Source organism: Indicator indicator, chromosome 20 (genome assembly GCF_027791375.1).
Source record: "Indicator indicator isolate 239-I01 chromosome 20, UM_Iind_1.1, whole genome shotgun sequence".
Taxonomy (NCBI): domain Eukaryota; kingdom Metazoa; phylum Chordata; class Aves; order Piciformes; family Indicatoridae; genus Indicator; species Indicator indicator.
The window spans coordinates 11,750,995-11,778,929 of NC_072029.1; the positions used below are offsets into that span (position 1 = coordinate 11,750,995).

Sequence of the window (27,935 nt, forward strand, 5' to 3'; positions counted from 1 at the left end):
GTGCCCAGGCCCGGGGGGCGGTGAGAGAGGTGCGGGGTCCCCCCAGTTGGCGAAGCTCTTCTTGCATGGGGGGGCGGGTCCGGTGGGGGCTGGGCGATGAATTGGGCAGGGTCCCTGGGAAGCCCCCAAACCAGCCCTCCACCGACAGGCAGCACGAGGGTGTCAGTAGAGAGGAGGGCGAATGGAATTGGGGGTCTCCGGCTGAGGGCACCCTGAGGACACATCCCGGCGAGTCACCCACCGCTGATATCTCTAGGACGCGCCCACCCCGACCCCCGCAGCCGCTCGCAGCCCCTCCCGTACGCCCAGTCCTGCCCTGCCCGTTCCCTCCCCGCCCTCCTGTACCCTCTCAAACGTTCCTTGTCCCCAGCCCTGTACCCCCAGCCCCGCTGTCCCCGCTCTGTCCGTCTGGCCCCCCCTTGCCCCGCCCCATCCTGCCCCTCCCCCTCCCATCCTGTTCCACCCCCCGCTTCCCCCCCACCCTTCCTGACCTCCCCACAGTCCCAGCCCCACCGGGATCACCCCCCGGTGCCGGCGCCGGTGCCGCTGCCGGTGCCGGTGCCGCTGCCGCTCTCGGTTCCGCACGAGCCCCGCTCTCCGCCCGTCCCCGTGGCCTCGGGGCGGACACCGAACGCCCCCCTCCTAGGCCCCGCCTTTCCCCGCGGTGGCCGCCGGTCCCCCCGCCCCGTCTCCACCTTCCCCTATCCCTTCTTGCTCCGGGTCCCCGACGCCGTCCGTCACCGAGGCACCGGTAGCGCCGGTTCCGGGACACCCGTGCCGGGATACCGGGATAAACCGGGACAAACCGGGACTACATCTCCCGGCAGCCCTGCCCGCCTCACCGCCCCCTACTGGCTGTATCGGGCTGTACCGAGCCAGGCTGAGCTGTTCCGAGCCGTACCGGGCTCTACCGAGTTATACCGGGCCGTAGCGAGCCATACTAATCTGCACCGAACTGTACCGAACCATAGAGGGTCGTATTGGGCTGTACGGAGCCACCGCTCCTCTGGCGAACCGGGTCCTGCACCCCTTGCCCCTTCCTGTCCCCGGCTGCGAAGGGGGCTCGGGGGGACGGGGCCAGGGACAGAGGGACACGGGGGAACGCATAAGGGACAGGGACGTGTGGACAGAGGGGACCGACCGTGGGGTGGAGGCAGCAGGGGGCAACAGGGACAGATGGGGGCAGGATCTCAGGCTGGGACACAGGGCAAGGACTTAGGGACAGAGGGACACAGGGGAGATAGAGCTGTGGGGATGAAGGGGAGGGGACATGGGGGGATAAAGCGGGGGCATGGGAATGTGGCTGTGGGGATGGAGGTGATGGTGGGGACATGGGGGGACACAGGACAGGGGTGTGGTGGGGCACAGCCATTGGGATGGTGGCAGGAAGGGGGACACGGGGGAATGTAGGACAAGGACATGGGGGGATACGGCCATGGAGATGGAGAGGGGGGACACACATACACGGGGAGGGGAGGACACAGGACAGGGAGATAGTGATATGGAAGATACATAGGACAGAATGTGGGGGTCCCTTCCCTGTGACATTTTTGTCCCAAGACCACCCCCAGAGACCCCAGCTGGGGGCAACCATGACCAGAACATTGTGGGAGGAGGAGTCCTAAATGGGCCGTATCTGGGACTGGAAGTGCCAAGGGGGGTCCCTAATCCCCTCTCCCACTGGGATTTGCCGGATTCAGGATCCGGCTTCCTCCTCCCTGCCACGATCCGAAGGGATTTCCCCTGGAGACGGTGACCCCATTTGTGTGTTGTGTTCCCCCCCAAAAGCAGCAGCTGTGACCAACTGCCAGCCCCACAGCTGCCTCCCACCCCATAAAACCTGGCAGTGTGGCAGCACTGGAGCCAAGCCGGGACTGAGTGCGGTAAGAGGGGCTGCAGGGGGAAGTGACTCCCACAATGGGGGGCTTTGGGGTGTCCCCATGTCCCCATTGAGGCACCTTGGCACATGCCAGCTCTCCCTATGTCTGGGGACACCCATGGAGTGTGGCTGTGCCAGTAGCACCAGTTGTCCTCTGCCAAGGTGCCAATGGTGGCATGGCTGCGGTACTGTGGCTGTCCAATGAGTTCCTGGCCTCCCTCCTGCTCTGTGTGGCTGCAGTGGAAGCAGCAACTGGGTGAGTGCTTTGTGCCAGGCTGTGCCACGACCCCGTGTGCCAGTCTCAGTACTGTGGCATGACAGTGGTGCTATGGCCAGGCGATGGTGCGAGGAGACAGTGGAAGTGACAGCAGAGGAGGAGGTGACACCACGGCTGGAGGATGCGGTGCCCTGTGCCAGCCTCTACCACTACAGCCTGTCTGGGTGGCGGATTGACCGCGACCGCATGCGCCAAGCCTATGGTGGGGACCGTGGTGAGCCCCGGTCTGGCTCTGGCAAACCCCTCTGCTACATCTACCGGTGAGTGACACTGGGACAAGGGGTGCTGGAGAGGACACCCATCCTGGTGCTGCCATCTCCATGGTGACACCAGGGCTCCCCTCGGATCCCACCAGACCCCCAGAGATGCGGCCGGTGGTGTGGAACCGGACAGTGCTGGCCTGCTGCCATGGCTGGAGCGGGCCACACTGCACCGAAGGTAGGGACAGGAGGGCGACAAAGGCATGGTGGCACCACTGTGCCATCAGTGTGCCTGGTGTCCATCAGTGTGCCTGGCGCTGGCCAGTGAGGCCAAGGTGCACCTCTGCTGCAGGTGAAGGCTTTCTGGGGCAATGCTACAGCACATGGCAGTGCCAGGAAGATGTCAGCAGCCACAACCTCAGTGCCATGAGCCTGGCTGAATGCTGCCAGCACCCGTGGGGCCACAGCTGGCGCAATGGATCCGCCGCACCCTGCCTGGCCTGTACCCGCCTGCCTCTCACCGGTGGGTCCAAGGGTCCCAGAGGGTGTGCCGGTGGATTCCAAGAGGTTCTGGGGTGGGGTTGCTAAATTGTGTCTCCTCCCCACCCAAGGGGATGCGTCACCAGGGCTGTCACCTGCCATGTCCCTGCGGGGAGCAGTCGCCCAGCACCGTGGCATCGGGGCCGAGTGCCTGGCCTGGGCTGGGTCCCACTACCGCACCTTTGACCGGCGCCACTTCCACTTCTCCGGCCACTGCCTCTACACCCTGGCCACTGGCACTGATGGCACCTGGGCTGTCACCATCGCTGCTGGCGAGCACCGGGTACCACCATGGTGGGATGGGTTGGTGGGGTGGGGGACAAGGAACCCCTGGGGTCTCTGCTCCCACTGTGGATGGTGGCTCTGGGGGGGTAACGCTTTGTTCCCTGGCATGGCATGGCCCCGTGGTGTGCCTGTGGCAACCCTGGGCACCCGTGGCTGCCAGCAGCTGGAGGGATCCCGGTGGCTTTGGCACATGCTGCGCCCAGCCCAGGTGATGCCGTGGTGCTGCAGGCGCTGCACATGACCTTTGGCACGGACACTGTGACGTTGCGGGGTCGGAACGTCTCGGTGAACGGCGCGGTGGTGCCCGAGGGGCAGCCGTACCTGCGCAGCGGTGAGTGCAGTACGGGCTTCATGCTGCCACCCCTCCCGGGCCCCTGGATCCCCAGCCCTGTTCCCATCCTGGTGCCGTGCTGAGCCCCTGCTGCGGTGCCGGCAGGGATCACTGTCACCTGGCTGGGTGACTGGGTGGCTGTGGCCAGCGGGCTGGGCGTGAGGGTGGCATCGGACGGGCACCAGACGGTGACGGTAATGGTGGACGCCGAGCTGCGGGGCAACACAAGGGGGCTCTGTGGCACCTACAACGATGACCCTGCTGGTAAGCGGCACCACGTCGGTGATGCCACCGCTGGCCCTGGCTTGACGTGGTGCAGCAGTGGCTGTGCCAGGGCCGCCTGTCACATTCAGCCTCCCCTGTGCCCCCAGATGACTTCCAGCGGCCGCGGGGCGACGTGGCCGCCTTTGCTTCCAGTTTTGGCAACTCCTGGAAGGTGCCGGGTGCTGCCGCAGAGGTACTGGAGCAGAGCCGGGTACTGGGGAGCAGGCTGCTGAATCTCGCTGCTTCCTGGGGCTCACCTCAGCTCTGGGGGTCCCTGGAGGGGGGATCACCCCAGCTCTGAGGGTGCCCCTTCCCCGGGTTCAGGCTAACTGCAGGGACGTGGTGGAGCCTGGCCCAGGTTGTGCCATGGGCACTGTGGTGCAGCAGACAGCCGAGGCCAGCTGTGGCAAGCTGCTGGCTGAACCCTTCCGCCAGTGCCATGATGAGGTGTGTGGGTGCCCGGGAGTGCCGGGGTTGCCAGCCAGGCAGTGTCAGACAGTGCTGGTCTCATTGCCCTCACATGCCAATCCTGTGCCAGGTCGACCCTGGTGGTTTTTACGCAGCATGCCTGGACCTGTGGTGCCAGGAGGGGGATGCCAGCACCTTGCCACCACCTACTGTCTGCGACACCTTTGCTGCCTATGCCCGGAGCTGTGCCCGCCACCAGACCCACCTGGACTGGCGCCAGCCTGACTTCTGTGGTATGGTGCCAGAGGGGTTCTAGCACAGGCACCCCCAACTGCTGCTGCTCCTCTGGCCCCACTGAGCACCCCAAGGGCTCCTGTGGCCATCCCTTGGGCCTGAGCACCCCAATGTCTTGAGCTTGCACCTATAAACTGTATGCCCGCGAGTCCACATGCCTGCCCTCCATCAGTTGGGTGCCCCCTAAAGTTTCTATTTGCACTCCTCAGTCTCCTGCCAGCCAAAGGCTTCTGTGGGCACACCTCAGCTGGCTGCACCACTCAGCTGCAGGCACCTCAATTTCTTGCACCAGCCCCACTCACAACTGGGGGCACCCCAAAGGCTTCTGCTTGCACCCCCTAGTCCTGGGCACCCCAAAGGCTTGCAGTATCCCCTGACTGGGTGTCACTCTCAGTTCCATGCACCCCAATTTCTTCTGTGTGCCCCCAATTTCTTGGGTGCCCCACAAAAGCTGCTGGTGCCCCTTCGAGGGTGGGCATTGATGGTGGTGCCTGTCCTGGCAGAGCGCAGCTGTGCCGTCGGGCAGCGTTTCTCTGATTGTGTCTCCTCGTGCCCCCCGAGCTGTGCCAGTGTGGGCAGCACCGAGGCAGGGCCATGTCACCATGACTGTGCTGGTGGTTGCGAGTGCATGCCAGGGCTCTACTGGGATGAGGGGCTCTGTGTGCCCCCTGCTGCCTGCCCCTGCCAGCACCGGCAACAGCGCTATGCCCCTGGGCAGAGCATCCGCCAGCGATGCAACCTCTGGTGAGTGGTGCTGGGGGCACAGCTGGCACCTGACGGTGAATACCCCCAACTGGGCATGACAACAGTGGGTGGGGAGCAAGTGGTGTCACAGTGTCTCCCCTCCTCAGTGACCCTAGTATCCCCTCCTTGGTGACCCCAGTGTCCCTGCTCCTTACTAATGTCCTTGTCCTGTCATTGGTGACTTTGATGTCCCCCTCCTTGGTGACCCTGCTGTCCCCCTCCTTAGTGACCTCCTGTCCTCTCCTTGGTGACCCCAATGTCCTCCCCAGGTGATCCCAGTGTTCCCCCTCCTTGCTGACTCTGGTGTTTCCCCTCCTCGGTGGATCTCTGTGTCCCCTCCTTGGTGACCCCAGTGTCTGCTTCTGTGCCTGCAGCACGTGCCAGGGTGGGCACTGGCTCTGCGGGCAGGAGCGGTGCCCGGGGGAGTGTGCAGTGCTGGGAGGCCACCACTACATCACCTTTGACCGCCGGCGCTTCTCTTTCCTGGGCTCTTGTGCCCACATCCTGGTGCAGGTGAGGCTGTAGCCACCATGATAGTGGCTGCAGTGGTGGCTGCAGTGTTGGTGGTCATGGTGATGGCCATGGTGTTGGGAACCTGCCCTGGGGGTCTCAGTAGGGTCTCTGACCCCCAGGACTTCGTGGAGGGGCAGCTGCTGATCACGGCTGAGCATGAGGCTTGTGCTGACCAACAGACTCCTGTCTGCCGCCGCACCCTCTCCGTCAGTGCCCGGCGGACCTCTGCCCGTCTCCGTGGCACAGGTGACATGAGGGGACCATCACCATGCCCCAATGGGCTGTTGGGTGCTGGCTGGAGGGATCTGATGTCCCCATGATGATGGGTACTGGTCTGGTGGCCATGCCCTGATGTTCCCACGCTCTCCTGGCATAGGCGAGGTGACGGTGGATGGGCAAGAGGTGTCGCTGCCCTTCTATGGCACTGAGCTGAGTGTCCGCCGTGCCTCCTCCTCCTTCTTGCTGCTCCAGACCTTTGGGGCCCACGTGCTCTGGGGGCTGGAGACCCCCAACATCTATATCATCCTGCAGCCAACCTTTGCCGGCAAGGTGTGGCCCGCGCCTGGCACGGGGATGTAGTGCTGGATCTGGGCTGGTATCTGATTCTGGAGCTGGGCTGGGATCCAGCCATGGAGCTGAGCTGGGATCTAGTTCTGGAGCTGGGCTGGGATCCAGTGCTGCAGCTGGGCTGGGACCTGATGGTCCAGATCCCGATGGATCCTTCTGCTGGACCCTGCAGGTGCGGGGCCTCTGTGGCACCTACAACTGGCACCAGCAGGATGAGTTCACCACGCCGGCAGGGGACGTGGAACTTGGCATCGTTGCCTTTGCCAACAAGTTCCGGGTTCCTGGCACTTGTCCAGCTCCTAGCCCTGTGCCCCTCGACTCCTGCGATGCGTTTGCTGGGCACAGGGAGCTGGTTGAGGCTGCCTGCGCCGTCCTGCTTGGTGCCATCTTCCAGGTGACAGTGGCCCTGTCCTAGTTAGGTGCCAGCGTTGCTGTGCTGCAGGATGATGTGTCTGTGACATGTCCATGATGTGTCCATCCTGTCCCCAGCCCTGTCACCAGCTGGTGGATCCGGAGCCATTCTTGGAGCTGTGCCAGGCCGAGGCCTGTGCCTGCCAGGATTTGCCACAGTGCCTGTGCCCAGTGCTGGCTGCATACAGCAGGGAGTGTGCCAGGGATGGGGCTGAGCTCACCTGGAGGAACCAGAGCTTCTGCCGTGAGCTGTGGGATGGGATGTGAAGGGAGGAATGGAGTGGAACAGGATGGATGCGATGGGATGAGAGGGGATAGGATTGGGCAGGACAGATGGGATGGGGTGGATGGGACAAGACGGAATGTGGAAGAATGGAGTGGGACAGGTTGGGATGAGACAGAAGAGATGAAATCAGTAGGATGGATTGGGGTGGAGATGGATGTCATGGGATGGATGAGAGAACAGGAGAGATAGGATGGATGGAGTAGGATGAGACAGGATGTGTGGAAGAGGATGGCTGGATATGATGGGATGGGATAGCAAGGCATGGGACAGAGCACATGGGACAGGATGGGACAGGATGGGATGGGGTGGGATGGAGCAGGATGGCCAGGGTGGGATGGGCTGAGGGTGGGGACACTGCCACCAAACACCAGGAGACAGCGGGGAGGTGCTGGGGGCATAGGCCATCGGGACTGGCACAGCAGTGCCATCCTGGTGCCCATGCCCACAGCTGCACCGTGTGCTGGGGGCCAGCTGTACCAGGACTGTGGCCGGGTCTGTGGCCAGAGCTGTGCTGAGCTGCGGTTGGACGGGGCCAGAGGCTCCTGCCTGGAGCTGCCTGGGCTCTGTGTGCCTGGCTGCCAGTGCCCTGCTGGGCTGCTGCTGGCGCAAGAAGGACAATGTGTGCCCCCGTCTGCCTGCCCCTGCCGCCATGGCACCCAGCTCCACCCACCTGGCACCCACGTCCGGCAGGGCTGCAGTGACTGGTGCGTAGCACCCATGGTGTCTGGGGATGGCAGAGGATGGGCAGGGGAAATGGAGGTGGCAGGGGGGTGACAGGGACAGGCGGGGAACACGGAGGTGGCAGGACAATGCCAAGGCAGTGCCATGGGGCATGGTGACGGTGAGATCTGATGAAACCCCCCTACGGCCCGTCCTGGCTGGCACTGCGGGATAGGTGGCTTTCATCAGACATCCCGGGCACAGGGCGGCGGTGGCACTGGCAGGGGGTCTCTGATCTGATGGCCAGGGTTGGGGGCATCCATATCCAGGGGCTGGGGGAGACTGGGGGAGCACAAGGAATCTACTGGGCAGAGGCTTTGTGTGGGGCAGGGTGGGTATGCAATGGGATAGGGATAGGGATGGGGTGGGCATGGATGGGCATGGTGATGGGGATTAGGATGGGATAGGAACTGGGATGAGTAGAATGGGACAATATTGGGGATTGGGATGAGGGTGGAGATTTGGATTGGGATGGGGAAGAAGGTGAAGATAAGGATGGGGATAAGGATTGGATGGGATGAGGATGAAGATGAGGATGGGATGGGGATGAAGGTGGGATGAGGATGAAGATGGAGATGAGAATGAGGATGGGGATAAAATGTGGATGAAGACTGGGATGGGATGGAGCAGGAATGAGTCAGGATTTGGATGAGGATTGGGGGTTCCCAGTGTGGGACCGGGGGTTGCCTTGGCTCTGCCCTCACCATGCCCCCCGCAGCATCTGCACCGGGGGCTCCTGGCATTGTGCCGAAGGGCCCTGCCCCATGGCTGCCCTCTGCCCGGGAGGGCTGCTCCATGCCCCTGGCTCCTGCCTGCGCCGCTGCGACAGCACCGAGCCCAATGGCACCTGCGCCGGCATTGCCGATGGCTGCGTCTGCCCCCCTGGCACCGTCTACCTGGTGGGGGACCCCTGGACTTGGGGAGGCAGGGGCACAGAATCCTGGGGGGCTGCAGGGCTTGGCAGGGTGGGGCTGCAGGAACCAGGGTGTTGGATAGGGCGGTCTGGAGAAGTTGGGGGTCAGGGTCTGGACATGGGGTCTGGACGTGGGATTCGGGGGGAGTTCAGGGTCAGGGGCCTGGATGTGGGGATCTGGGTGTCTGGGGAACTGGGATATCAGAGTGGGGGTCCAGGTGATGTGGGACATGGGGGGATGTGGGGTGTGAGGGGCCGATGAGGGACACTGAGGGTCCTTTCTCCTCTTCTGGAGGGTCCAGTGTCCCCCACGTTGTGGAGGGGGTCCAGCATCCCCTGCTGCCCCTCCCCAAGCCCATCTCACATCGGGGTCTCCTGCTGCAGGATGGCAGCTGTGTGGCACCAGATGAGTGTCCCTGTGTCCATGGTGGGCAGCTCTACCGGCCCAATGCCACCATCATCCAGGACTGCAACACCTGGTGAGGCCCCTAAGGGCCCCAGACCCCCGTGGAGACCCTTCCAGACCAACCCAAACCCTCCCCATGGTGGCTATGCCAGTGCTCAGCTCTATGCCCTGGCAGCGTGTGCCAGGGGCAGCAGTGGCACTGCGGGCAGGAGGCATGCGCAGGGACCTGCGTGGCAACAGGGGACCCTCACTACATCACCTTCGATGGCAGAGCCTTCACCTTTCCAGGGGACTGCGAGTATCTGCTGGCTCGGGAGGCCACTGGGCTCTTCACTGTCACTGCTGAGAACGTGCCCTGTGGCACCACCAGCATCACCTGCACCAAGTCGGTGGTGGTGGTGATGGGCAACACCGTGGTGCACATGCTGCGAGGTGAGGAGCACTCTGGGGGGCATCCCCTAGGAACAGGGATGTGCCAGGGTGGGGCTGGTACTGGTGCTGACAGCCTGGTTGGTGCCCGCAGGGAGGGATGTGATGGTGAATGGCATCTCAGTGCGACCCCCCAAAGTCTATGGTGGTACTGGGCTGGCACTGGAGCGTGCTGGGATCTTTGTCCTGCTTGTGTCCCGCCTGGGGCTGGCTGTGCTCTGGGATGGAGGTGAGAGCTGGGGAATGCTGGGGTGGGCACTGCCACGGGGGGCTGCTGGTGCTGAGTATCATGCCGTGGGGGGCCACCAGTGCTAAGCACTGTGCTATGCTGAATCATCAGTGTCATGTCAGCCATGCTGTGGTGGGCTGCTGGTACCAGGCACCATAGTGTGGTGACTGTGGCACAATGGGATGCCAGTGCTGAAGACAGTGCCATACGGGGGACTGTGCCACGATGGGCTGCTGGTGCCATGTTCTGTGCCACGGTAGGACACTGGTTATGAGCACAGTGCTTCACTGGCTGTGCCCTGATGGGTTTCTGGTGCTAAGCCCTGTGCCATGCCACCTCAGGTATGAGGGTTTACATCCGTCTGGAGCCGCAGCACCGGGGCCGTGTGGCTGGGCTGTGTGGGGACTTCGATGGCGACGCCGAGAACGATTTCCGCAGCCGCCAAGGGGTCCTGGAGCCCAGTGCCCACCTCTTTGCCAACTCCTGGCGCCTCAGCCTGCTCTGCCCAGAGGTTGATGGCACCGATGCCCGGCACCCCTGCACTGTACGCACTGCAACAGGGAATCAGGGTGGCTGAGAGAGTTGGGGGGCACTGAGTCTGGCATCTGACGGTGCCACTGGTCCCCCAGGAGAACCCCCACCGGGCACCGTGGGCTCGCCGGCGCTGTGCAATCCTTCACCAGCAACTTTTTGCACGGTGCCACGAGTCCGTTCCATGCCAACGCTTCTATGACTGGTGCCTCTTTGATGCCTGCGGGTGAGTGCAGGCACTGGTGGCCGCAGCAGGGGTCCCAGAGCCCGGGGGAGGGGGGTCCTGTGATCCCCAACCCATGAAACCTTGCCCCCACTGGCAGGTGTGACTCCGGAGGGGACTGCGAGTGTCTGTGCACAGCCATCGCCACCTACGCCCAGGAGTGTGCCAAGCGTGGCATCCACGTCCCATGGCGCAGCCAGGACTTGTGTCGTGAGTCACTGGCACCAGGGGAAGCCAGGGGCAAGGTTCTGAAGGGGGTCTGGGCTGAGGGTCAGATTGTGATCCCCATGGACTGGGCTGGGGGTTGAGTTTGGTGGGGGTTTGACAGCTGGTTGGGAGTCAGAACCCATGTTGTGGGGCTGTGGGGATGATATGGGTCTGGGTGGCTGTGGGGCAAGGGGTGTCTGGGATCTTATTTGGGGGTCAGAACACCCCCCCCATGGGGATGATGTAGGGGCGGGGGGGCTTTGCAGTCTGACCTCTGCCATCTGCAGCCCTGCAATGCAATGGGGGGCAGGAGTACAGCCCTTGTGGCCCCCCCTGCCCTCCAACCTGCCGTGGCCTCGGCCAGGAGCCTCCTGAGCACTGCCGTGATCTGCCCTGCCTGGAGGGCTGCTTCTGCCCCACGGGAACCGTGCTGCATGGTGAGGGGAGGGAGGGGGGAGTGGGGTGGATGTGGGGCTGAAATGGGGATAGCATGTGGGGCCTGCAGGGCTGAAGTGGGGCTGGCACAGAGCTGGTGAGGCTGATGTGGGACTGATATGGAACCAGTGTGAGGCTGGAATGGGGCTGGCATAGAGCTGGTGTGGGGCTGAGATGGGGCTGGTGTGGGGTTGATGTAGGTCTAGTATAAGCCTGGTGCGGGGGCTGAGATGGGACCAGCGTGTGGCTGGCATGGACCTTATGTGGGGCTGGAATAGGGCTGGCATAGGACTGATGTAGGGCTGAGATGGGACTGGCAAGGGGGTCAGGGTGGAAATGGTGTGGGGCTGGCACAGAGCTGATGTGGGGCTGGCAAGGGGGTCATTGCGGAAATGGTGTGGGGCTGGCACGGAGCTGGTGTGGGGCTGGCACAGGGCCACTGTGGGGCTGCTGTGGGGCTGATCCCCTCTCCTGCCTCCTGGCAGATGGCCGCTGCCTGCACCCCACTGACTGCCCTTGCTTCTGGGATGGCTTTGCCTTCCCAGCCGGTGCTGCAGTGCAGCAGGGCTGCAAGAACTGGTGAGTGCTCCCTGGCACCAGCATGCACTGGCACCCACCAGCACCATGCTGGCACCAGCACCTGGCAGCCAGAATGGTGCCACCTGGGCTGAACCATCCTCCTCCTGGCAGCACGTGCACAGCAGGACACTGGCAGTGCCCGTTGTCACCAGATCCATGCCCACTGGCACCACGCTGTGCCCCCTGGGAGTTCTCGTGCCATGCTGATGGGCGCTGCGTGCCAGGCACCTGGCTGTGTGATGATGAGGATGACTGCGCCGATGGCTCGGATGAGGCCTGTGCCCCACGCTGTGCCCCACACCAGCACCGCTGCACCGATGGGCAATGCCTGGCATGGGCTGGGCGCTGCGATGGCACTGCTGACTGTGCTGATGGCTCGGATGAGGCCGGCTGCCCCCCAGCCTCCTGTTTGCCTCCCAGTTTCAGCTGTGCCAGCGGCCGCTGCCTGCCCCCAGTGCAGGTCTGCAATGGGCACCTGGACTGCGGCGATGGGGATGGCTCGGACGAGGCAGGTGAGTACCCCATGGCTGCCCCACGGTTGTCTCTTGTGTGCCCCATATCTGCCCCTCGGTTGTCCCACAGTTGCCCCTTGGTTGCTCCATGGTGCTGGCTGGGGGCAGAGGGGGTGTTGTGGCAGTGCCAGAGCAGTGGGGTGCTGGGAGGCTGTGCCACACAGCAAGGGGCTCTGTGCCCCACGGAGGAGATGGCTGAGCCCCCCCTTCTTAGGGGTCTGTGCCCCATGGTGGGGGTTCTGAGCCCCCTGTTTTTGAGGGTCTGTGCCCCACAGTGAGGGTCCCTGAGTGCCCATCCCTGGGAGTCTGTGCCCATGATGACAAGTCCCTGAGTGCCCTAACCCTAGAGATTTTTGTCCCACTGTGAGGGTCCCTGGGAGGGGCTTGTGCCCCACGGGGGGCTCAGAACCCTCACCCCAGGGCTCTGTGTCCCACTGTGGGGTCCCTGGCGCGGTCCCCGCAGGGTGCAGCCCGCGGTGTGCAGAGAGCGAGTTCCGGTGCGCCGTGGGGCGCTGTGTGCCCTACCCCCAGCGCTGCGACGGCCGCGACCACTGCGGCGACTTCAGCGATGAGCGCGGCTGTGGCTGCCCCCCCGGGCACCTCCAGTGCCCCGATGGGCATTGCCAGCCCCCCGCCGCCGTCTGCGACGGCCACCGCGACTGCGCTGATGGCACCGACGAAGCCTTCTGCCCTGGTGAGAGACTGCTGCACCAAGCCCCCCACCAAGCCACTACTCGGCTGCACCGGTGCCACCCCATGGCACCTTTTTGTGTCGTTTCCCCCTTTCACCCCAGAGCGGGCAACGTGCCCCCCTGGGCAGCTACCCTGCCCCGATGGCTCCTGCATCGGCGAGGCCGCCGTGTGCGACGGTGCCAGCCACTGCCGCGATGGCTGGGACGAGAGCCCAGCAGGCTGCGCTGTGGCACTGTCCGCGGCTGTTCCCACCGTGCCCACCAATGCCTCAGCAGGTGAGAGGCTGCTGTGGAGCAGCTTCACCCCGCCCCAGACCTCCAGCACAGCTCCGGTGCTGGCACCTGCTCACCATGGTCACCCCACCACAGGGGCCTCACCAAGGACATTGGGAGGCACAGGGAATGGATTTGGGGGCACTGGGATGGGACTGGGAGAGGACTGGGAGGGACTGGGAGGGCACTTGGGCTTACTGGGAGGCAGTGGGATCAGACTGGGAGGCCCTAGGAGGCACTGGGAGGAGATTTGGAGGGTTACCGGGAGGCACCGGGAGAGGACTGGAAGACACTGGGAAGGGATTTGTGGTTACTGGGACATGCTGGTAGCCCTAGTGCTGGCACACTCTCTGCCCCACGGTGGCACATGCTGGGTACAGGGGTACCATGGGACACCCCAACATGGTGCCCACTGTGCCCAGAGCCGGCATGCGGCCCCTACGCCTTCAGCTGTGGCAGCGGGCACTGCGTGCCACGGGGGTGGTTGTGTGATGGTGAGGCCGACTGCCAGGATGGCACCGACGAGCTGGGCTGTGTCAGTGACTGCCAGCCTGGCCACATCCCCTGTGCCCATGGTGCTGGCTGCGTTCCCTATGGGCACCTCTGCGATGGCATCTCTCACTGCCATGACCACTCCGATGAGAGCCATGACCGCTGCGGTGAGTGACGGCAGGGGTACCTGGCATCTCCTGTGGCACTGGCGTGGTGGGACGCTCCTCGGGGCCATTTGGTCTCCCTTTCCCCATGGTGGAACATTCTTGGGGGTCCCCTAGTGTCCCCCTCCCCGGTGACACCCATCCTGGTACAGGCTCCAGCGCCATCCTGCCGTGCCTGGGCCGCTTCTCCTGTGACGATGGCATTTGCCTCAACATCTCGAGGGTCTGTGATGGTGCCACCGACTGTCCCCATGGCGAGGATGAGCTGGCCTGTGGTGAGGAGCTCCCTGGGACAGGGACAGGGATAGGCAGTGCTGGGGGGGTTAATGGCTGGGGGTGGTGACAATACCACAGCTGCCTGATCCCAGCCACTTCCCCACGACCACCCCACTGTATCTACCCTACCATGGCCACATTGTAGCCACCCTACCCCACGACCACCTCATCATGGCCACCCCATCACAGCCACCTCACCATGACCACCTCACCATGGGTCACCCCCTCACAGCCACCTCACCATGACCACCTCACCATGGGTCACCCCCTCACAGCCACCTCACCATGACAACCTCACCATGGGTCACCCCATCACAGCCACCTCACCACGACCACCTCATCATGGCCACCCCATCACAGCCACCTCACCACGACCACCACTCCGTGACCACTCCACCATGATCACCACTACCACGGTCACCCCACCAACACCCCTCCATGTCTCCACCACAGCGAGCCATGTCCCCACTGGTGCCACCAACCAAACCAGGGGTACCTGCACCGAATTCTCCTGTGGTGGGGGCGAGTGTGTCACCTTCCAGCAGGTACTGGGGGGACACATGGGGTGTCCCTCACCTTCCTGCTGCCACCACGCTGTCCTCAGCTTGGTGCCACCATGGTACCACCACTCACCATGGCCACCGTGCCACAGGTGTGTGATGGTGTGCCCGACTGCAGTGCTGGGGGTGCCGATGAGGGGGGCTGTGGGGTGTGGGGACCCTGGGGACCTTGGGGTCCCTGCACCCACTCTTGTGGGCCCGGCCAGCAGCGCCGCAGCCGTGCCTGTCACCAGCACCGTGCTGGCATCCTGCATCGCTGCCAGGGCCAGGCCCAGCAGGAGCAGCAGTGCTTCAGCCTTGCCTGCCCGGGTCAGTGGCTTTGGGGGACTTGGGGCGGGGGGAGGGTGTCAGGGGAGCTGAGGCGGGGGGGGGGGGTTGGTTTGGGGGATTTTGGGGGTGATTGCGGTAATCTGGGGGGTCCCAGCATCGAGGCTGCCTGGGAGCCTTGCAGAGTTGCCAGTCCCACCTTCACACCAAGGAACATCCCAATGCTCCCCTGGGCACTCCAATACCCTCGGGGTACCCCACTAGCTCCTACAGCACCTCACTACCTCCTCATATCACCCTAATACCCCTCTATAGCACTGCTACATCCCCTGCTATATCCCCCTATAGCACCTCAATACCCTCACATAGCACCCCTACAGCACCCCGATACCCCCTTTTAGGACCTCAGTGCCCCCATAAGGCACCCCATAGCTCCCCAATATCCCCGTACAGCACCCCAATACCCACCTCTAGGACACCACAGCACCTCAGTAACCCCCCTACACCCCCACAAAGTGCTGTCCAAGGGGGTCCCATGGCCAGGCTGATTCGGGAGTTCCTGTGGCTGAGGCTGCCAGCGGGGAGTTGGGGGTGCTCGGGGAGGGTTCCCGTGGCCAGTTCAGGGGTTGTCTCCCACCTTACACCCCCTCACCAACAGTGGATGGCTCCTGGGAAGAGTGGGGGCCCTGGTCCGGCTGCTCGGGGGGCTGCCAGGGGGTGCGGCTGCGGCGGCGACTCTGCCGGGACCCCCTCAACGGCGGCCGGGGCTGTGCGGAGCTGCCGGAGGGGGACCTTCAGAGCGTCCAGATGGGTGCGTGTTGGGGGTCACCGTGGGTGGGGGGCTACCTGGGGGAGGGGTGGGGAGCTACATGCATGGGAGGCTCCGTAAGTGAGTGGTCCTGATGGGACAGGTGGGTGGCCATCACAGGATGGGTAAGAGTGGGCTTCATAGCATGGGTAGGTCCCGGTAGTGGGCTCCCGGTGGGTGGTACCTCCAGGGTGGGTGAGCTCCAAGGGACGAGTGGCTGCTGGTGGGGCAGGTGGGCTCCAGCTCCATGGGTTGGGTGGGCTTGGTGGACTCCATGAGACAGGTGGGTGGTTGGTCTCAGTGGGTGGGCATTGGTGGGTGGGCGAGTGGTTTCCTGTGGGTGAGTGATCTCCACATCTGGGTGCTCTCTCCACGGCTCTGAGCCTTCTCTCCCTGTCCCAGAGCCCTGCGCCCCCGGGGGCTGCCCCAATGCCTCCTCCTGCCCATGGGGGCTGCACCCACACGCCTGTGTCCCGTGCCCTGCGTCCTGTGCCGACCTGGCCACGGGCACCGACTGCAGGCACCACCGGCCCTGCTCTCCCGGTGAGGTGTTGGGGGACTCTGGGGGGGCTGTGATGACGCCGGGGGACCCCCACCCTCTACCCACTGACCCACTCAGCTTCTTGCCCGCCACGGCAGGGTGTTGGTGTGCACCGGGGCTGGTGCTGGATGCGGGCGAGGCTGGAACTGGGCGGTGTGTGCGACCGCGGGACTGCTTATGCCAGGCTGGAGGGCTGCGGTACCGCCCGGGGCAGCTGGTGAAGGTCGGCTGCCAACTCTGCACCTGCCTGGATGGACAGCTGCGGCTGTGCCACCCCAATCCCGACTGCACCGGTGGGTCCTGGCACACGGTGGTAGCACCACAATGGCAGTGATGATGATGGGACTCCCCAGCATGGCTGAGCTGGTGCCCACCCCATCCTGTGCCCACAGTTAACTGCGGCTGGTCATCGTGGTCAGCATGGGGTGAGTGTCCAGGGCCCTGTGGCACCCAGAGCGTGCAGTGGTCTTTCCGCAGCCCCACCAACCCCAGCCGGCGTGGCAGCGGGCGGCAGTGCCGGGGCATCTACCGCAAGGCTCGCAGGTGGGCAGCTGGGTGGGCACTTGGGCAATGGATGAGTAGCTGCCTGGGCACTGCACCCATGCCTCCACTCTTCCACAGGTGCCAGACTGCTCCGTGCCGGCAGTGCCGGTACCAGGGCCGCCGGCACAGCCCAGGTGAGCGCTGGCGCAGGGAGCCGTGCCACGTCTGCCAGTGCCTGCCCAGCCTGGCTGTCCACTGCTCGCCGTACTGCCCACTCCGTGCCACCGGCTGCCCACAGGTGAGAGCTAGGAGGATTGGGGAGGGCAAGCGGGACCCTTCCCAATGATGCTGGTGTCCCTCATGCCAGTGACTTTGGTGCCCATGTCCACCTCACAGGGCCAGGTACTGGTAGAGGGCCATGGGGATGCCTGCTGCTCCTGCATGCCCGGGGGTGAGTTGGGTGCCATGGTGGGGGAGTCCCATCCAGGGGCTCCCATCCTGGCAGCTCCCATCTGGGGGTCCCAGAATTGGTGGCACCATGGTATCTGTCCCCATCGCAGGTGACAACGTGACAGCTGTGCCCCCGATCCTGGCAACAGAGCCTCTTCCTTCTGCCACCACAATGCCACCAGAATCCCCTGACAGTCCCCTCCTAACCTTCCCACTGCCTCCCCTGGGTGGTAAGTGAGAACCCCTGCCCACTGCAGGGGTGCTGGTGGCCAGACTGGGGTTATGTGCCCACCACCCTGACCCTGAGCCCCGCTGTGCCCTGGCAGACCCCTGCTACCACCCATTGGGCATCGCCGCGCTGCCCAACAACAGCTTCAGTGCCTCCATGGCACAGGCTGGGAGCCCCCCTGAGGCTGCCCGGCTGCACCAGAGTGATGCTGGCAATGATGGTGCCACTGGGATGGGGCTGCAGGGTTGGGCACCCCCAGATGAGGCCTACACGGCACTGCCCACTCATCCCCCCTTCCTGCAACTGGACCTGCTGCAGCCCACCAACATCACTGGTAGGTGCCTGGCTGGGGGGTGTGGTGACAGTGCCAACACATGCCATGGTTCCGAGTTGTGCCGTGGTACCAAGGTCCTGCTGTGGTGCCAAGCTGTGTCCGGTGTGTTGTGGCAGGGGTGGTGGTGCAGGGATCTGGCTCCTCCGATGCCTTCGTCACTTCCTTCCTGCTGCAGTTCAGCGACGATGGCACCCGCTGGCACCGCTACCGCCAGCTCACCGACGGCCACCAGCTCCGGGACAAGGTGGTGGTGGTGGTGTAGGTGGGCACAAAAGGAGGGATGTCCCTGGATACTGAGCCCTCTTTTCTCCCCCCAGCTGTTCTTGGGTAGCTGGGCAGTGGGCACACCAGCGGTGCGGCTGCTGGGCCGCATGGTGCAGGCGCGGCACCTCCGCATCCTGCCCAGGGGCTTCCACCGCCGCATGGCCCTGCGCGCTGAGCTGCTGGGCTGCCCACCAGGTACAAGCTGGGGGCCCAGGGGGGCACCCCTACAGCACAAATGCCTACTGTCATGCCCCTTCTCCTGCCCACCTTGGCCCTCACTGCACAGTGCCAGCGCTGACGCCGGTAGTGCCAGTGATGATGCCAGTGACGAGGACACTGCCAGTGATGCCAACACGGCACCTGTGTGGTGTTGGCGAGTTCCACTGTGCCAACGGGGTCTGCATCCCAGGGGGGCCCCATGGTGCCGTGTGTGATGGCATCAATGACTGCGGGGACCTCTCGGATGAGCTGCCCTGCGGTGAGTGTGCCAAGGGAAGATTAAGCTCAAGGTGAGGAGAAAGTTCTTCACAGAAAGAGGAATTGGCCACAGCCCACACCGTGCTGCCTGGGGAGGTGGGGGAGGCACCGTCCCTGGAGGTGCTCAAAAAAAGCTTGGATGTGGCACTTGGAGCCAGGGTTTAATTGTCAGCAGGTGTTAGGTATTAGGTAATAGTTTGGACTTTTTCAACCTGGCTGATTCTGTGATTATGTGAGTGTGGACACGGGCCTGGCACCACGAGTGCCTGGCACAGAGTGGTGCTGCCTTTGATACCATTCACTGTCCATGCCATGCAGGCCTGGTGCCTCCAGGAACACCCTCTTTGATGCCCCAGCCATGTCCCCCAGCCCTCTTCCCCTGCTCGGGCACCAGCAGCTGCCTCCTGGCACACCAGAGGTGCGATGGCATTGCCGACTGTGCTGATGGCACCGATGAGGCTGGTTGTGAGGCCCCCCCCAGTGCCAGGTACTGTTTTGGGGAGGGGCTGGGTCCCAGGGGGTCAGGGGAGGTCACACCTAACTGCCAGCATGACCTCTTCCAGCCCCATGGCCCCCACAGCTGCCAGTGTCATGGTGACAAGATCCCACCCACCATCGGTGCCTATGGGCACGGTGACCCCCACGGTGCCAGGACCTGGTGGCCTGGAGGGCTCTGAGGCTGGTAGTGCACCCCCCACCGAGCTGCTAGGTCCCTCTGGCACCCCAACAGCCCCTGGAACTCTGCCAGTGGGCACCAACTACCCTGGGGGGACACCTGCCACTGGAGCCCTCCCAGTGACCCTTTGGCAAACAGCACTGACAGAGGGCACTGAAATGACACCCCCAGGTGAGGGGGTGGAGGACTGGGGGGACGGTGGGCATGGACCCCCTGGGGAAGAGAGGCAATATGGGTCTGGAGGTGCTGGGGGATGGGCACCAGGGGTTTTGGGGTGCTGCAGGTAGGGGTTGCCATGGTATCAGGGTGCCAGAGTGTTGGGCAGCTCTGGGGTGGATGCTGGGGTTTAGGGGGGCCATGGGGGCTGGGGTCAGGATGGCATAGGCTGGGTGCCATGGGTTTGTGGGTGCTGTGGGTTTGGGGTGCCATGGGGAGGTGTCCGTGGGTTTAGGGCTGCTGTGCCAGGGGGCACACACGACGCTGTTGCCCTGCAACTGCTCTGCCGAGACCCTCTATGGTAAGATCCCCCCCAAAAAATGTGGGAATCCCCCAAATTAGGGGATCCCCAGCCCCTCCAACCCCTTACCCGACTCCGCAGCCCCTCCACCAGATTCCACCAGCCCCCTGGTCGGGGGCGCGCCCTCCAGCTGCCCCCCCAAGCAGTTCGGCTGCGGCAGCGGCGGGGGCTGCGTGCCCCGCGGGAAGCGCTGCGACCTCCGCCCCGACTGCCCTGACGGCTCCGACGAGCGCGGCTGCGGTATGGGCTGGGCACAGGGACACCCCAGCCCCACGGATCCCCCCACACGTGGGACCCTCCATCCCTGGCACATTCGCATCCAGGGGATACCTCGACACCTGGGACACCCCATTCCGAGACCCCCCACTCCGATTCAGGGGGCTCCTCCAATCCCGGGACCCTCCACCCCTGACGCCCCCATCCAGAGTACCGGCCCCCCATTCCGAGACACACCGTCCCCGCCCCCCATCCAGGGGAGAACCCCAGTCCAAAAGACCACGCTCCCATCCTAAGACTTCCCCATCCTAAAACCCCCCCTCATCCTTGCCCACCCTGCCCTGGGGAACTGGGGGCTGGCCATCAGGACTGGGAGCACCGGCGACGGGGAGCATCGAGAACGGGAGGGGGGACACTGGAGGGCACCAGGGATGTGGGCACTGGGATTGGGGGCGTCCAAAGTGGGGGGCTTCGCGAGTGGGGGCTATTGGGGATAGAGGAATGGAGACTCGGGTGTCGGGAGGCAGACTGTTGGGGTTGAGTCTGGGTGTCCAAGGCTGAGGGTCACCATTGCTGGGGAAGGGTCCAATGTACCCCAGGGCGTGTGGTGCCCCTGACCCCCATCTCTCCCCGCCCCACAGCCGACTGTGTACTGTCGTCTTGGGGAGAGTGGGGGCCTTGCAGCCGCTCCTGCGGGCTGGGGGTGACACTGCGGCTGCGGGTGGAGCTGAGGGGAGCCCTGCCCGGGGGGGGCTGCGACCGCCCCCGCATCGACACCCGGCCCTGCTTCGAGAGAGCCTGCCCAGGTACCCACCCCCGGAACGGGACCCCCGCTGGGACATCCCCCACGCCATGAGCTGGGATCCCCCTCAATGCTGGAGCTGGCCCTTTAGAAGCTCCTTCATGGGGGACCCTTCCGACATGGGCTAAGACCCCCCAACACAATCCCCCCCCCATGAGCTAGGACTGCCCCGAGGCCTCCTCATGAGCCTAAACCCCTCCCCCAAGAGCTGAGACCCTTATCTCGGGTCGGGAACCCCCCTGCATGGGCTGGGACCCCCCCTCATAGAGAGCTGGGCTGGCACACCCCCCCTCCCACGGTCTGGGACTCTCCCTGGTACCCCCACTGTGGGCTGGAGGGTCCCCAAAGGTGGGGAAGGCTACAAGGGTGGGGGGAGCGGTGAGGGTGCCCGGGGGTCTCAAATGAGCCTGTGTCTCCCCCTTGCCCTCCGCAGTGCCCGGCGGCTGGGCACGCTGGGGATCGTGGTCGCCCTGCGACGCCCCATGCGGGGGGGGCGTGAGGAGCCGGACCCGGAGCTGCAGCGACCCCCCCCCAAAAAACGGGGGCGAGCCCTGCCCAGGCCCTCCCCTGCAGAGCGAGCCCTGCAACCTGCGGCCCTGCGGGGACCCCCCAGGTACGGGGAGGGGGTCACAGTGCGAGGGGTGTGCTGCGGAGACCCCTCCCAATTCCTGACAGCCCCCCCCCTGCTCTGCTGCCCCTCCCCCACAAGCCTGCGCCCCCCCGATGGTGTTTGTGGGGCCGGGGGGCTGCGAGGTGGGGCATGTCCCCTCCTGCCCTGCAACCTGCGGGGACCTGAGCACCAACGGGAGCTGCCCCGAGGAGTGCCAGGAGGGTGAGTAGGGAGTACTGTGATGGCATGAAGTGGGCACGGGGGGAGCTTGAGGGGCTTGGAAAGGCCCAGGGAGGTGGTGGAGTCACCATCCCTGGAGGTGTTCAAGAGGGGATTGGACGTGGCACTTGGTGCCATGGTTTAGTGGTCAGGAGGTCTTGGGTGACAGGTTGGACTCTGATCCTTGAGGTCTTTTCCAACCTTATTGATTCTGTGATTCTGCGAGAGCTGGGGACGACATGGGGACAACTCAGGGGAGGCTTGAAGGGGGCTTTGAGGGGGCGCCTGGAAGTGCCGTGGCAGGCATCAAGGGCTAGGGGGGCACTGGGGGGCGCAGGGGGCATGGGATCATTGAGGCACATTGGCAGGGGCAGGAGATAGTACTGGAAACTCGGGGGGCAGAGGGGTGGACTGGGGGGGCACTAGGGGCATAGGGAACCCAAGGATGGCACATAGAGGGGCACTGGGGACTTGGGGGAGGGGTCTTGGTGATGAAGTGCCTGGTGGGTGCTGAGGGCTTCCCCCTGGTGCCAGGCTGCCGGTGCCCGCTGGGGCTGTACCTGCAGGACAGCAGCTGTGTCACTGCCACCGACTGCCGGTGCCACCTGCCCGGCCGCCAGCTCCTGCCTGGGGAGGCCTTTGCCAGCAGCTGCCAGACCTGGTAAGACACTGGCACTGTGGTACCACTGCACTGTGGCATGTTGATGCCCAACACAGTGCCACCCTGCCACCATGACATCATGATCCAATAACACTGTGCCACCAAAGCACTGTGCCATCATGGCCCTGTGCCACCCTGACACCCCAACACCAGGACACCATAACACTGTGCCATGACCACATCATGGCACCATAATACTCCAACATCAGGACACCAACACCCTGACCTGACACCACCAGGACACTGCAGCACCATGCCACTCTGGCACCCTGACACCATGATCCAACAGCACCATGCCACTGTGCCACCATGCCACTGTGCCACCATGCCACCATACCATTGTGCCACCCCAACACTGTGCCATTGTGCCACTGGAACACCCCAACACTGTGTCAGTCTGACATTGCAACCCTGCTTCCTGGTACTGCCTCTGTGGTGGCACCGCTGGCTGAGGCTGGTGCCATCTGCAGCGTGTGCCAGGCAGGCCAGGTGCGGTGCCAGCCTGAGGCATGTGCCAAGGACTGTGGCTGGTCGGGGTGGTCGCCTTGGACACGCTGTGATGGGGACTGCGGCGTGGGCACCCAGCAGAGGTTCAGGTGCATGGCTAGGGGATCCTACCCCATGGATGGTGCCCCATGGATGGTACCCCACAACTGGCATCTTCCCACAGGTCGCCCACCAACCCCACAGCAGCCGCTGGTGGTGCCCCCTGTGCCGGGCCCAGCTGGGAGCAACGCGAGTGCCAGGAGCCCTGTGTCACCAGTAAGTGCCCACTGAGCCCCAGGTGGCACAGCGCAGTGCCAGGCAGTGCAGTGAGGTGATGTGGGTGCCTTGTGATGTCACATAGTGCCATTCAGAGCCACGTGGTGCTCTGTGGTGCCATGCAGTGCCAGGTGGCCCAACAGTGCGGCATGGCACAGTGTGATGCTGTGCAGTGCCATGTGATAAGGTACTCTGCGGTGAGGTGCCATGCTGGGCATTGGGATGTGGTGTGGAACTGTGTTGTGCCATGTGGTGCTGGGCAGTGCCATGCAGTGCTGTGCTCTGTGTACTGTGGGGACTCCATGAGACATCGTGGGCACAGTGCCATGCCATGAAGGATGGTGCCATGTGGCATGGCTGTGCCATGGTGCCATGCTGTGCCATACAGTGCCATGCCATGCCAGGAAGTGTCAGGCAGTGCAGGGTGGCACAGTGTGGTGCCATGGGGTTCTAAGCAGTGCCATGCAGTGCAGGGCACAGTGCAAGCATGCTGTGGGTCTTGGTGGCCCAAGGGCCATGGGTGCCAGGGCTGCTGCTGGCACAGGCGCAGCCCCATCTGAGCCCCTTGATGCTATCCCACAGAGGCACCATGGAGCACGTTGGCACCCTGGGGCACAGGGGAGCTGTGGGGTGCATGGGCATCGTGGGCACCATGGGGGCCCTGCAGCGTGTCCTGTGGTGGGGGAGAGCGGCTGCGCCGGCGGCAGTGCCAGGGGGCACCATGCCCAGGTCTGGGCCTGCAGAGCCAGAGCTGCAACAGCCAAGTCTGCCGCGGTGAGAGCCCCACAGCCCTGCCCCCCCCTCTGTCCCCCCCTGCCCAGCCCCCCTGTCCCACACCATGCCCCACACCATGCCCCCACCCTGCCCAGAAGCCGCTGGGTGCTGAGCAGGGTGCTGGGCTTGGGCAGATGCTGGGTGCCCTCCAGGGAGGCTGTTCCGTGGGTGCCCAGGGGATGGGGGGTGCCCCTTCAGCTGCGCCCACCTGGCAGGGAGGGAGGAGTGTGCCCAGGGGGACTGCACCGAGGGGTGCCACTGCCCCCCTGGCACCCTCCTGCACCATGGAGCCTGCGTTCAGGTTAGAGCCCAGCACCCGTCCAAAAGGGTGCTGGGGGGGCAAACGGGGTGGGGGTGCCGCCCAGGGGTGATGGGAGCTCCTTGGGATGCCAGGTGCTTCTCTGGTCCATGGGTGCCCAACTGGGACACCGGGTGCCCCCTTGGCTGATGAGTGCGGTGTTGGTGGGTGCTCCCCGGGGTGCTGGGTGCTCCTGTGGTTCTCCCTGGGATGATGGAACCTCCTTGGGGTGGTGGGTGCCCCCAAGGCCCATGGGTGCCCCCTGGGACACTGAGTGCTCCCCAGGGTGGTGGGTGCTCCCTGGGGCCATAGATGCTCTCCCCGGGTGAGGGGTAGGTGCTCCCGGGTGTGCTGGATGCCTCTCAGTTGCCCCTGCACACTGGGTGCCCCCGGCATGACACAGGAGTGTCCCTGTGTGGTGACGGCGGAGCTGCTGCGGGAGCTGCAGGACGGGGGTACCGCCCCCCCGGCCCCGCCTGGCAGCACCCCCGGCCCCGAAGGCACCACTGTCAGCAGCAGCACCCATGGCACCAGCACCCATGGACCCCGCCTCGCCCTGGGCCAGGAGGTGCCCCCGGGCAGCATCATCCAGATGGGCTGTGGCAACTGGTGAGTGCCTGCACCCAGCACCAGCACCCAGCACCCTGCCACCCTTACCCACTGCTGTGTGTCCAATCCCTTTCCCCACCACAGAACCTTTCTGCCTTTCCCGAGAACCTGGCACCTAGTGCCCTGCTCCCCTTCCCTGCCACCCTGCACCCCACTGCGCCTCTCCACCACCTAGCACCCTGCTACCCTTATCAACCCCTGGCTCCCAGCATTCCAGACCCCTCCCCAGCACCCAGAAACCTCCTGTCCCATTCTCTGATGTCCCTGTGCCCAGCTCGTGCCAGGGGGGCCGCCTGCACTGCCGACCCGGGGGGTGCCGAGGGGAACACTGGAGCTCCTGGGGCCCCTGGAGTCGCTGCTGGCCCGACTGCGGCGGGGGACTGGGGGTCAGCACCCGCCGGAGGGGCTGCCCGGGCGACCCCTCCCCGGCTCCACGCTGCGCCGGCGCCAGCACCGAGAGCAGGTTCTGCCACAGCCCGCCCTGTGCCGGTGGGTCACGGCCCGGGTCCCTGTATGTCTCCCATGAGTCACAGCCCCTGGCCCCCCACTATGGATCACATCCCTGACCTCTGTCCACTGTGTCCCCCACCATGGGTCCCAGCCTTATCTTTGTTCCCGCTATGTGACCCAGCCCTGTCCCTGTCCCTCTCCCTTCCATGGGTCCTAGCCCTGTCCCTCCTCCATGGGTCCCATCCCTGTCCGCGTCCCCACCATGGGTGCCAGCCTTGTCCCTGTCCCCAGCACTGTCCCTGTTCCCCCGCCATGGGTGTCAGCCCCCCAAATCCGTGGGTACCACCGCCCCAGTCCAGTGGTGACAGAAAATCGACGAGGGAGGGGGGGGGAGGTATCAACGCCCTCACTCTCCCCCCACAGCTGTCACTGTTCCCACGGCTGCCCCCAGCCCCACGGCACAACCCAGCCCCACGATCCCAGGTGAAGCCTGTGCGGGGGGACCCCCTAAGGAGGAGGGTCCCGGCACTGTGTGGGGGTTCTCGGTACTGAGGGGAGCGTGTGGGGGTGTTTGTTCCGGTGCCGGTTGATGAAGGTCCCGGTGCTGTGTGTGGGGGTCTCAGTACTCCTGGGTGGGTGTCTTTGTGCTGGGGGTGGATCTCAGTAGACTGGGGGAGAGGGGGCAGGGGGTGGGGAGGAGGGTGTCCCAGTGCCATGGGGGGATCCCCGGTGCTGTGTGTGGGTATCTCAGTAATGTGGGGAGTTCCGGTGCCATTGCGAGGATGCCGGTGCTGAGGGGATGCCGCTGACGGAAGGCTCCTCCCGCAGGCAGCAGGACCCGGGGGCACTGGGAGCCCTGGGGGCCCTGGACAGCCTGCAGCCGCAGCTGCACCCGCCCCGAGGCTCCGGCCACCAAGAGCCGGCGACGGGGCTGCGGGGGGGGCGCGGGGGGCTGCGGGGGGAGCGGCCTCCAGCAGAGACCCTGCAACCTGCCCCACTGCTCAGGTGGGGCTGACGGGGTGGCTGAGGGGCAGTTATGGAGGGCTGCTGGGGGGTTATGGAGGGGCTGTGAGAAGCTATTGGAGACCGGGGGTGTTATGAGTGGAATATGGGGTACTACGGGGGGTTATTTAGGGGTTCTGGAGGTGTCTGTGTGGAGCTATCGCGTGCCGGGGGGCTATGGGGATCTCTCTGTGAGCTAGGGGAGGGGGTCTCTAGGAGGTTTCTGGGGGTGGTGGTGTCTCTCTCAGCCGTGGTGGTGGGTGGTTGCGGGGGGTCTCTCGGAACCACGCGGCGGTGTTGCGGGGCGGTGTTTCGGGGTTTTCTCCGGGTGGGGTGTCTGGAGGCGGTCTCCGAGTGGGGTCTCTCTGAGCTGTGGAGGGGGTGTTTGGAGAGGGGTCTCTACGAAGAGTCTCTGGGAGGTTTCTTGTGGGGGGAGGTCTCTGGGGACGGGGGTGTGGGGGGTGTTTCTGAGCCGTGGGGCGGGTTTCGGGGTGGTCTTTGGGAAGTCTCTTGGAGGGGTTGCTGGGGGAGTTCTCTGGGGGTGTCTCTGGGAGGGGGTGTCTCTGAGCCGTGTATGACCCCCCTTCCGTCTCCGCAGCTGCCCCTTCCCGTGACTGCCGCTGGACCCCCTGGGGGCCGTGGGGGGGCTGTTCCCGGAGCTGCGGCGGGGGGCAGCAGCTCCGCATCCGCGCCTATACCCCCCCTACCCCGGGGGGCCGCTGGTGTCGCGACATCCTCCGCGATAACCTCCAGTATCGAGCCTGTGGGCTGCGGGCCTGCCAGGGTGGGGGCACAGGAAGGGGACATGGGGAGGCGGTGGCTTTGGATGGGGGAGGGGGCTGTGAGAGGCACGGGGGGGTTAGTTAGGGAGCACTGGGGGGGGGGGGCTGGAGGTCTCGGGGGAGGTCTGAGGGTGGTTTGGGGGGTCTGAGGATCTCGGGGTGGGGGCGGAGAGTCTCGGAAGCAAGTCAGAGGCGTCTTGGGGTGGGCGTCTGGGAGGTCTTGAAGAGGACTTGGGGGAGCCTGAGACACTCGAGACAGGGCTCAGAGTGGGGGCTGGAGGTGTCTGGGGGGTTCCAGGGGCATCTCGGCTGGGTTTAAGGGGATCGGTCTTGGGCAGGAGGTCTCACGGGTGTTTCTGAGGTGTCTCAGATGGGTCTGGGTCGGGAGTTGGAGGTCTCCGAGCGGTTCGGAGGGATTTGGGGTTCTCGGGGATTCTCGGAGGGGTCTGAGTGTCTCCAGGGGGTCTTGGAGCAGTCCGGGGGTGCTACCGGTGCCCACCCCAGCTCCCTCCGCAGTGGCCGGTGCCTGGTCCCCGTGGTCGCCCTGGTCCCGCTGTGACCGCAGCTGTGGCGGGGGGCGCTCCGTCCGCAGCCGCTCCTGCACTCGCCCCCCCCCAAAAAACGGGGGGCAGCCCTGCCCGGGGGAGCGGCATCAGCTGCGCCTCTGCAACCCCCAGCCCTGCGGTACGGCGTGGGGGGATGAGTCATTCCGGGGGGGCTCCTTAGCGGGGGGAGGGCGGTATCTGGGTGCTGGGGAGGCAGGGATCTGGGTGCTCCCAGGGGAAGATCTGGGTTCTGGGGGAGGGTAGAGCTGGGTCATTCCTGGCGTCTAGGGGGCTCCCGGGAAGCATTTAAAGGGTGCTGTGAGGGTCTAAGGGGTTCACTAATGGGGGGCTGGGGACTTCCGGGGGGGGTCTTTGGGTGCTGGGGCGGATCCGGATGCTCCCTGGTGCGCTGTGAGGGTCAAGGGGAGTGTTGGGGGCTTTCCGGAGGGAGATATGGGCGATCCGGGAGGGTAAATCTGGGTGCTGTGGGGGTCTGTGGGTGCTCCGGGAGGGTGCTAA

General features: G+C 64.9%; 1 protein-coding gene across 1 annotated transcript in view; it reads left to right on the plus strand.

Annotated features, from left to right (window-relative positions):
• The first annotated feature begins 65 nt into the window (after positions 1-65).
• Positions 66-27,935, plus strand: part of LOC128973630 (SCO-spondin-like) — a 35,241-nt gene continuing 7,371 nt past the window's right edge. The window contains exons 1-61 of the mRNA XM_054389973.1: positions 66-299; positions 502-957; positions 2,154-2,416; positions 2,512-2,594; positions 2,709-2,879; positions 2,968-3,179; positions 3,410-3,512; positions 3,618-3,776; positions 3,884-3,969; positions 4,101-4,223; positions 4,315-4,477; positions 4,982-5,222; positions 5,597-5,735; positions 5,855-5,981; positions 6,112-6,284; positions 6,475-6,696; positions 6,792-6,957; positions 7,448-7,703; positions 8,438-8,618; positions 9,017-9,111; positions 9,214-9,470; positions 9,562-9,696; positions 10,038-10,240; positions 10,326-10,453; positions 10,551-10,660; positions 10,945-11,094; positions 11,578-11,671; positions 11,783-12,183; positions 12,647-12,877; positions 12,978-13,151; positions 13,571-13,807; positions 13,957-14,079; positions 14,534-14,625; positions 14,733-14,949; positions 15,566-15,720; positions 16,120-16,258; positions 16,355-16,549; positions 16,649-16,799; positions 16,878-17,037; positions 17,136-17,190; positions 17,300-17,419; positions 17,516-17,752; positions 17,869-17,962; positions 18,066-18,211; positions 18,303-18,494; positions 18,863-18,958; positions 19,074-19,175; positions 19,768-19,926; positions 20,544-20,708; positions 21,138-21,317; positions 21,414-21,536; positions 22,068-22,194; positions 22,665-22,790; positions 22,865-22,956; positions 23,539-23,730; positions 23,865-24,031; positions 24,432-24,637; positions 24,912-25,126; positions 25,916-26,092; positions 26,658-26,873; positions 27,388-27,555. Coding sequence (XP_054245948.1) covers positions 66-299; positions 502-957; positions 2,154-2,416; positions 2,512-2,594; positions 2,709-2,879; positions 2,968-3,179; positions 3,410-3,512; positions 3,618-3,776; positions 3,884-3,969; positions 4,101-4,223; positions 4,315-4,477; positions 4,982-5,222; positions 5,597-5,735; positions 5,855-5,981; positions 6,112-6,284; positions 6,475-6,696; positions 6,792-6,957; positions 7,448-7,703; positions 8,438-8,618; positions 9,017-9,111; positions 9,214-9,470; positions 9,562-9,696; positions 10,038-10,240; positions 10,326-10,453; positions 10,551-10,660; positions 10,945-11,094; positions 11,578-11,671; positions 11,783-12,183; positions 12,647-12,877; positions 12,978-13,151; positions 13,571-13,807; positions 13,957-14,079; positions 14,534-14,625; positions 14,733-14,949; positions 15,566-15,720; positions 16,120-16,258; positions 16,355-16,549; positions 16,649-16,799; positions 16,878-17,037; positions 17,136-17,190; positions 17,300-17,419; positions 17,516-17,752; positions 17,869-17,962; positions 18,066-18,211; positions 18,303-18,494; positions 18,863-18,958; positions 19,074-19,175; positions 19,768-19,926; positions 20,544-20,708; positions 21,138-21,317; positions 21,414-21,536; positions 22,068-22,194; positions 22,665-22,790; positions 22,865-22,956; positions 23,539-23,730; positions 23,865-24,031; positions 24,432-24,637; positions 24,912-25,126; positions 25,916-26,092; positions 26,658-26,873; positions 27,388-27,555 — 10,360 coding nt within the window. The remainder of the gene's footprint in view (positions 300-501; positions 958-2,153; positions 2,417-2,511; positions 2,595-2,708; positions 2,880-2,967; positions 3,180-3,409; positions 3,513-3,617; positions 3,777-3,883; positions 3,970-4,100; positions 4,224-4,314; positions 4,478-4,981; positions 5,223-5,596; positions 5,736-5,854; positions 5,982-6,111; positions 6,285-6,474; positions 6,697-6,791; positions 6,958-7,447; positions 7,704-8,437; positions 8,619-9,016; positions 9,112-9,213; positions 9,471-9,561; positions 9,697-10,037; positions 10,241-10,325; positions 10,454-10,550; positions 10,661-10,944; positions 11,095-11,577; positions 11,672-11,782; positions 12,184-12,646; positions 12,878-12,977; positions 13,152-13,570; positions 13,808-13,956; positions 14,080-14,533; positions 14,626-14,732; positions 14,950-15,565; positions 15,721-16,119; positions 16,259-16,354; positions 16,550-16,648; positions 16,800-16,877; positions 17,038-17,135; positions 17,191-17,299; positions 17,420-17,515; positions 17,753-17,868; positions 17,963-18,065; positions 18,212-18,302; positions 18,495-18,862; positions 18,959-19,073; positions 19,176-19,767; positions 19,927-20,543; positions 20,709-21,137; positions 21,318-21,413; positions 21,537-22,067; positions 22,195-22,664; positions 22,791-22,864; positions 22,957-23,538; positions 23,731-23,864; positions 24,032-24,431; positions 24,638-24,911; positions 25,127-25,915; positions 26,093-26,657; positions 26,874-27,387; positions 27,556-27,935) is intronic.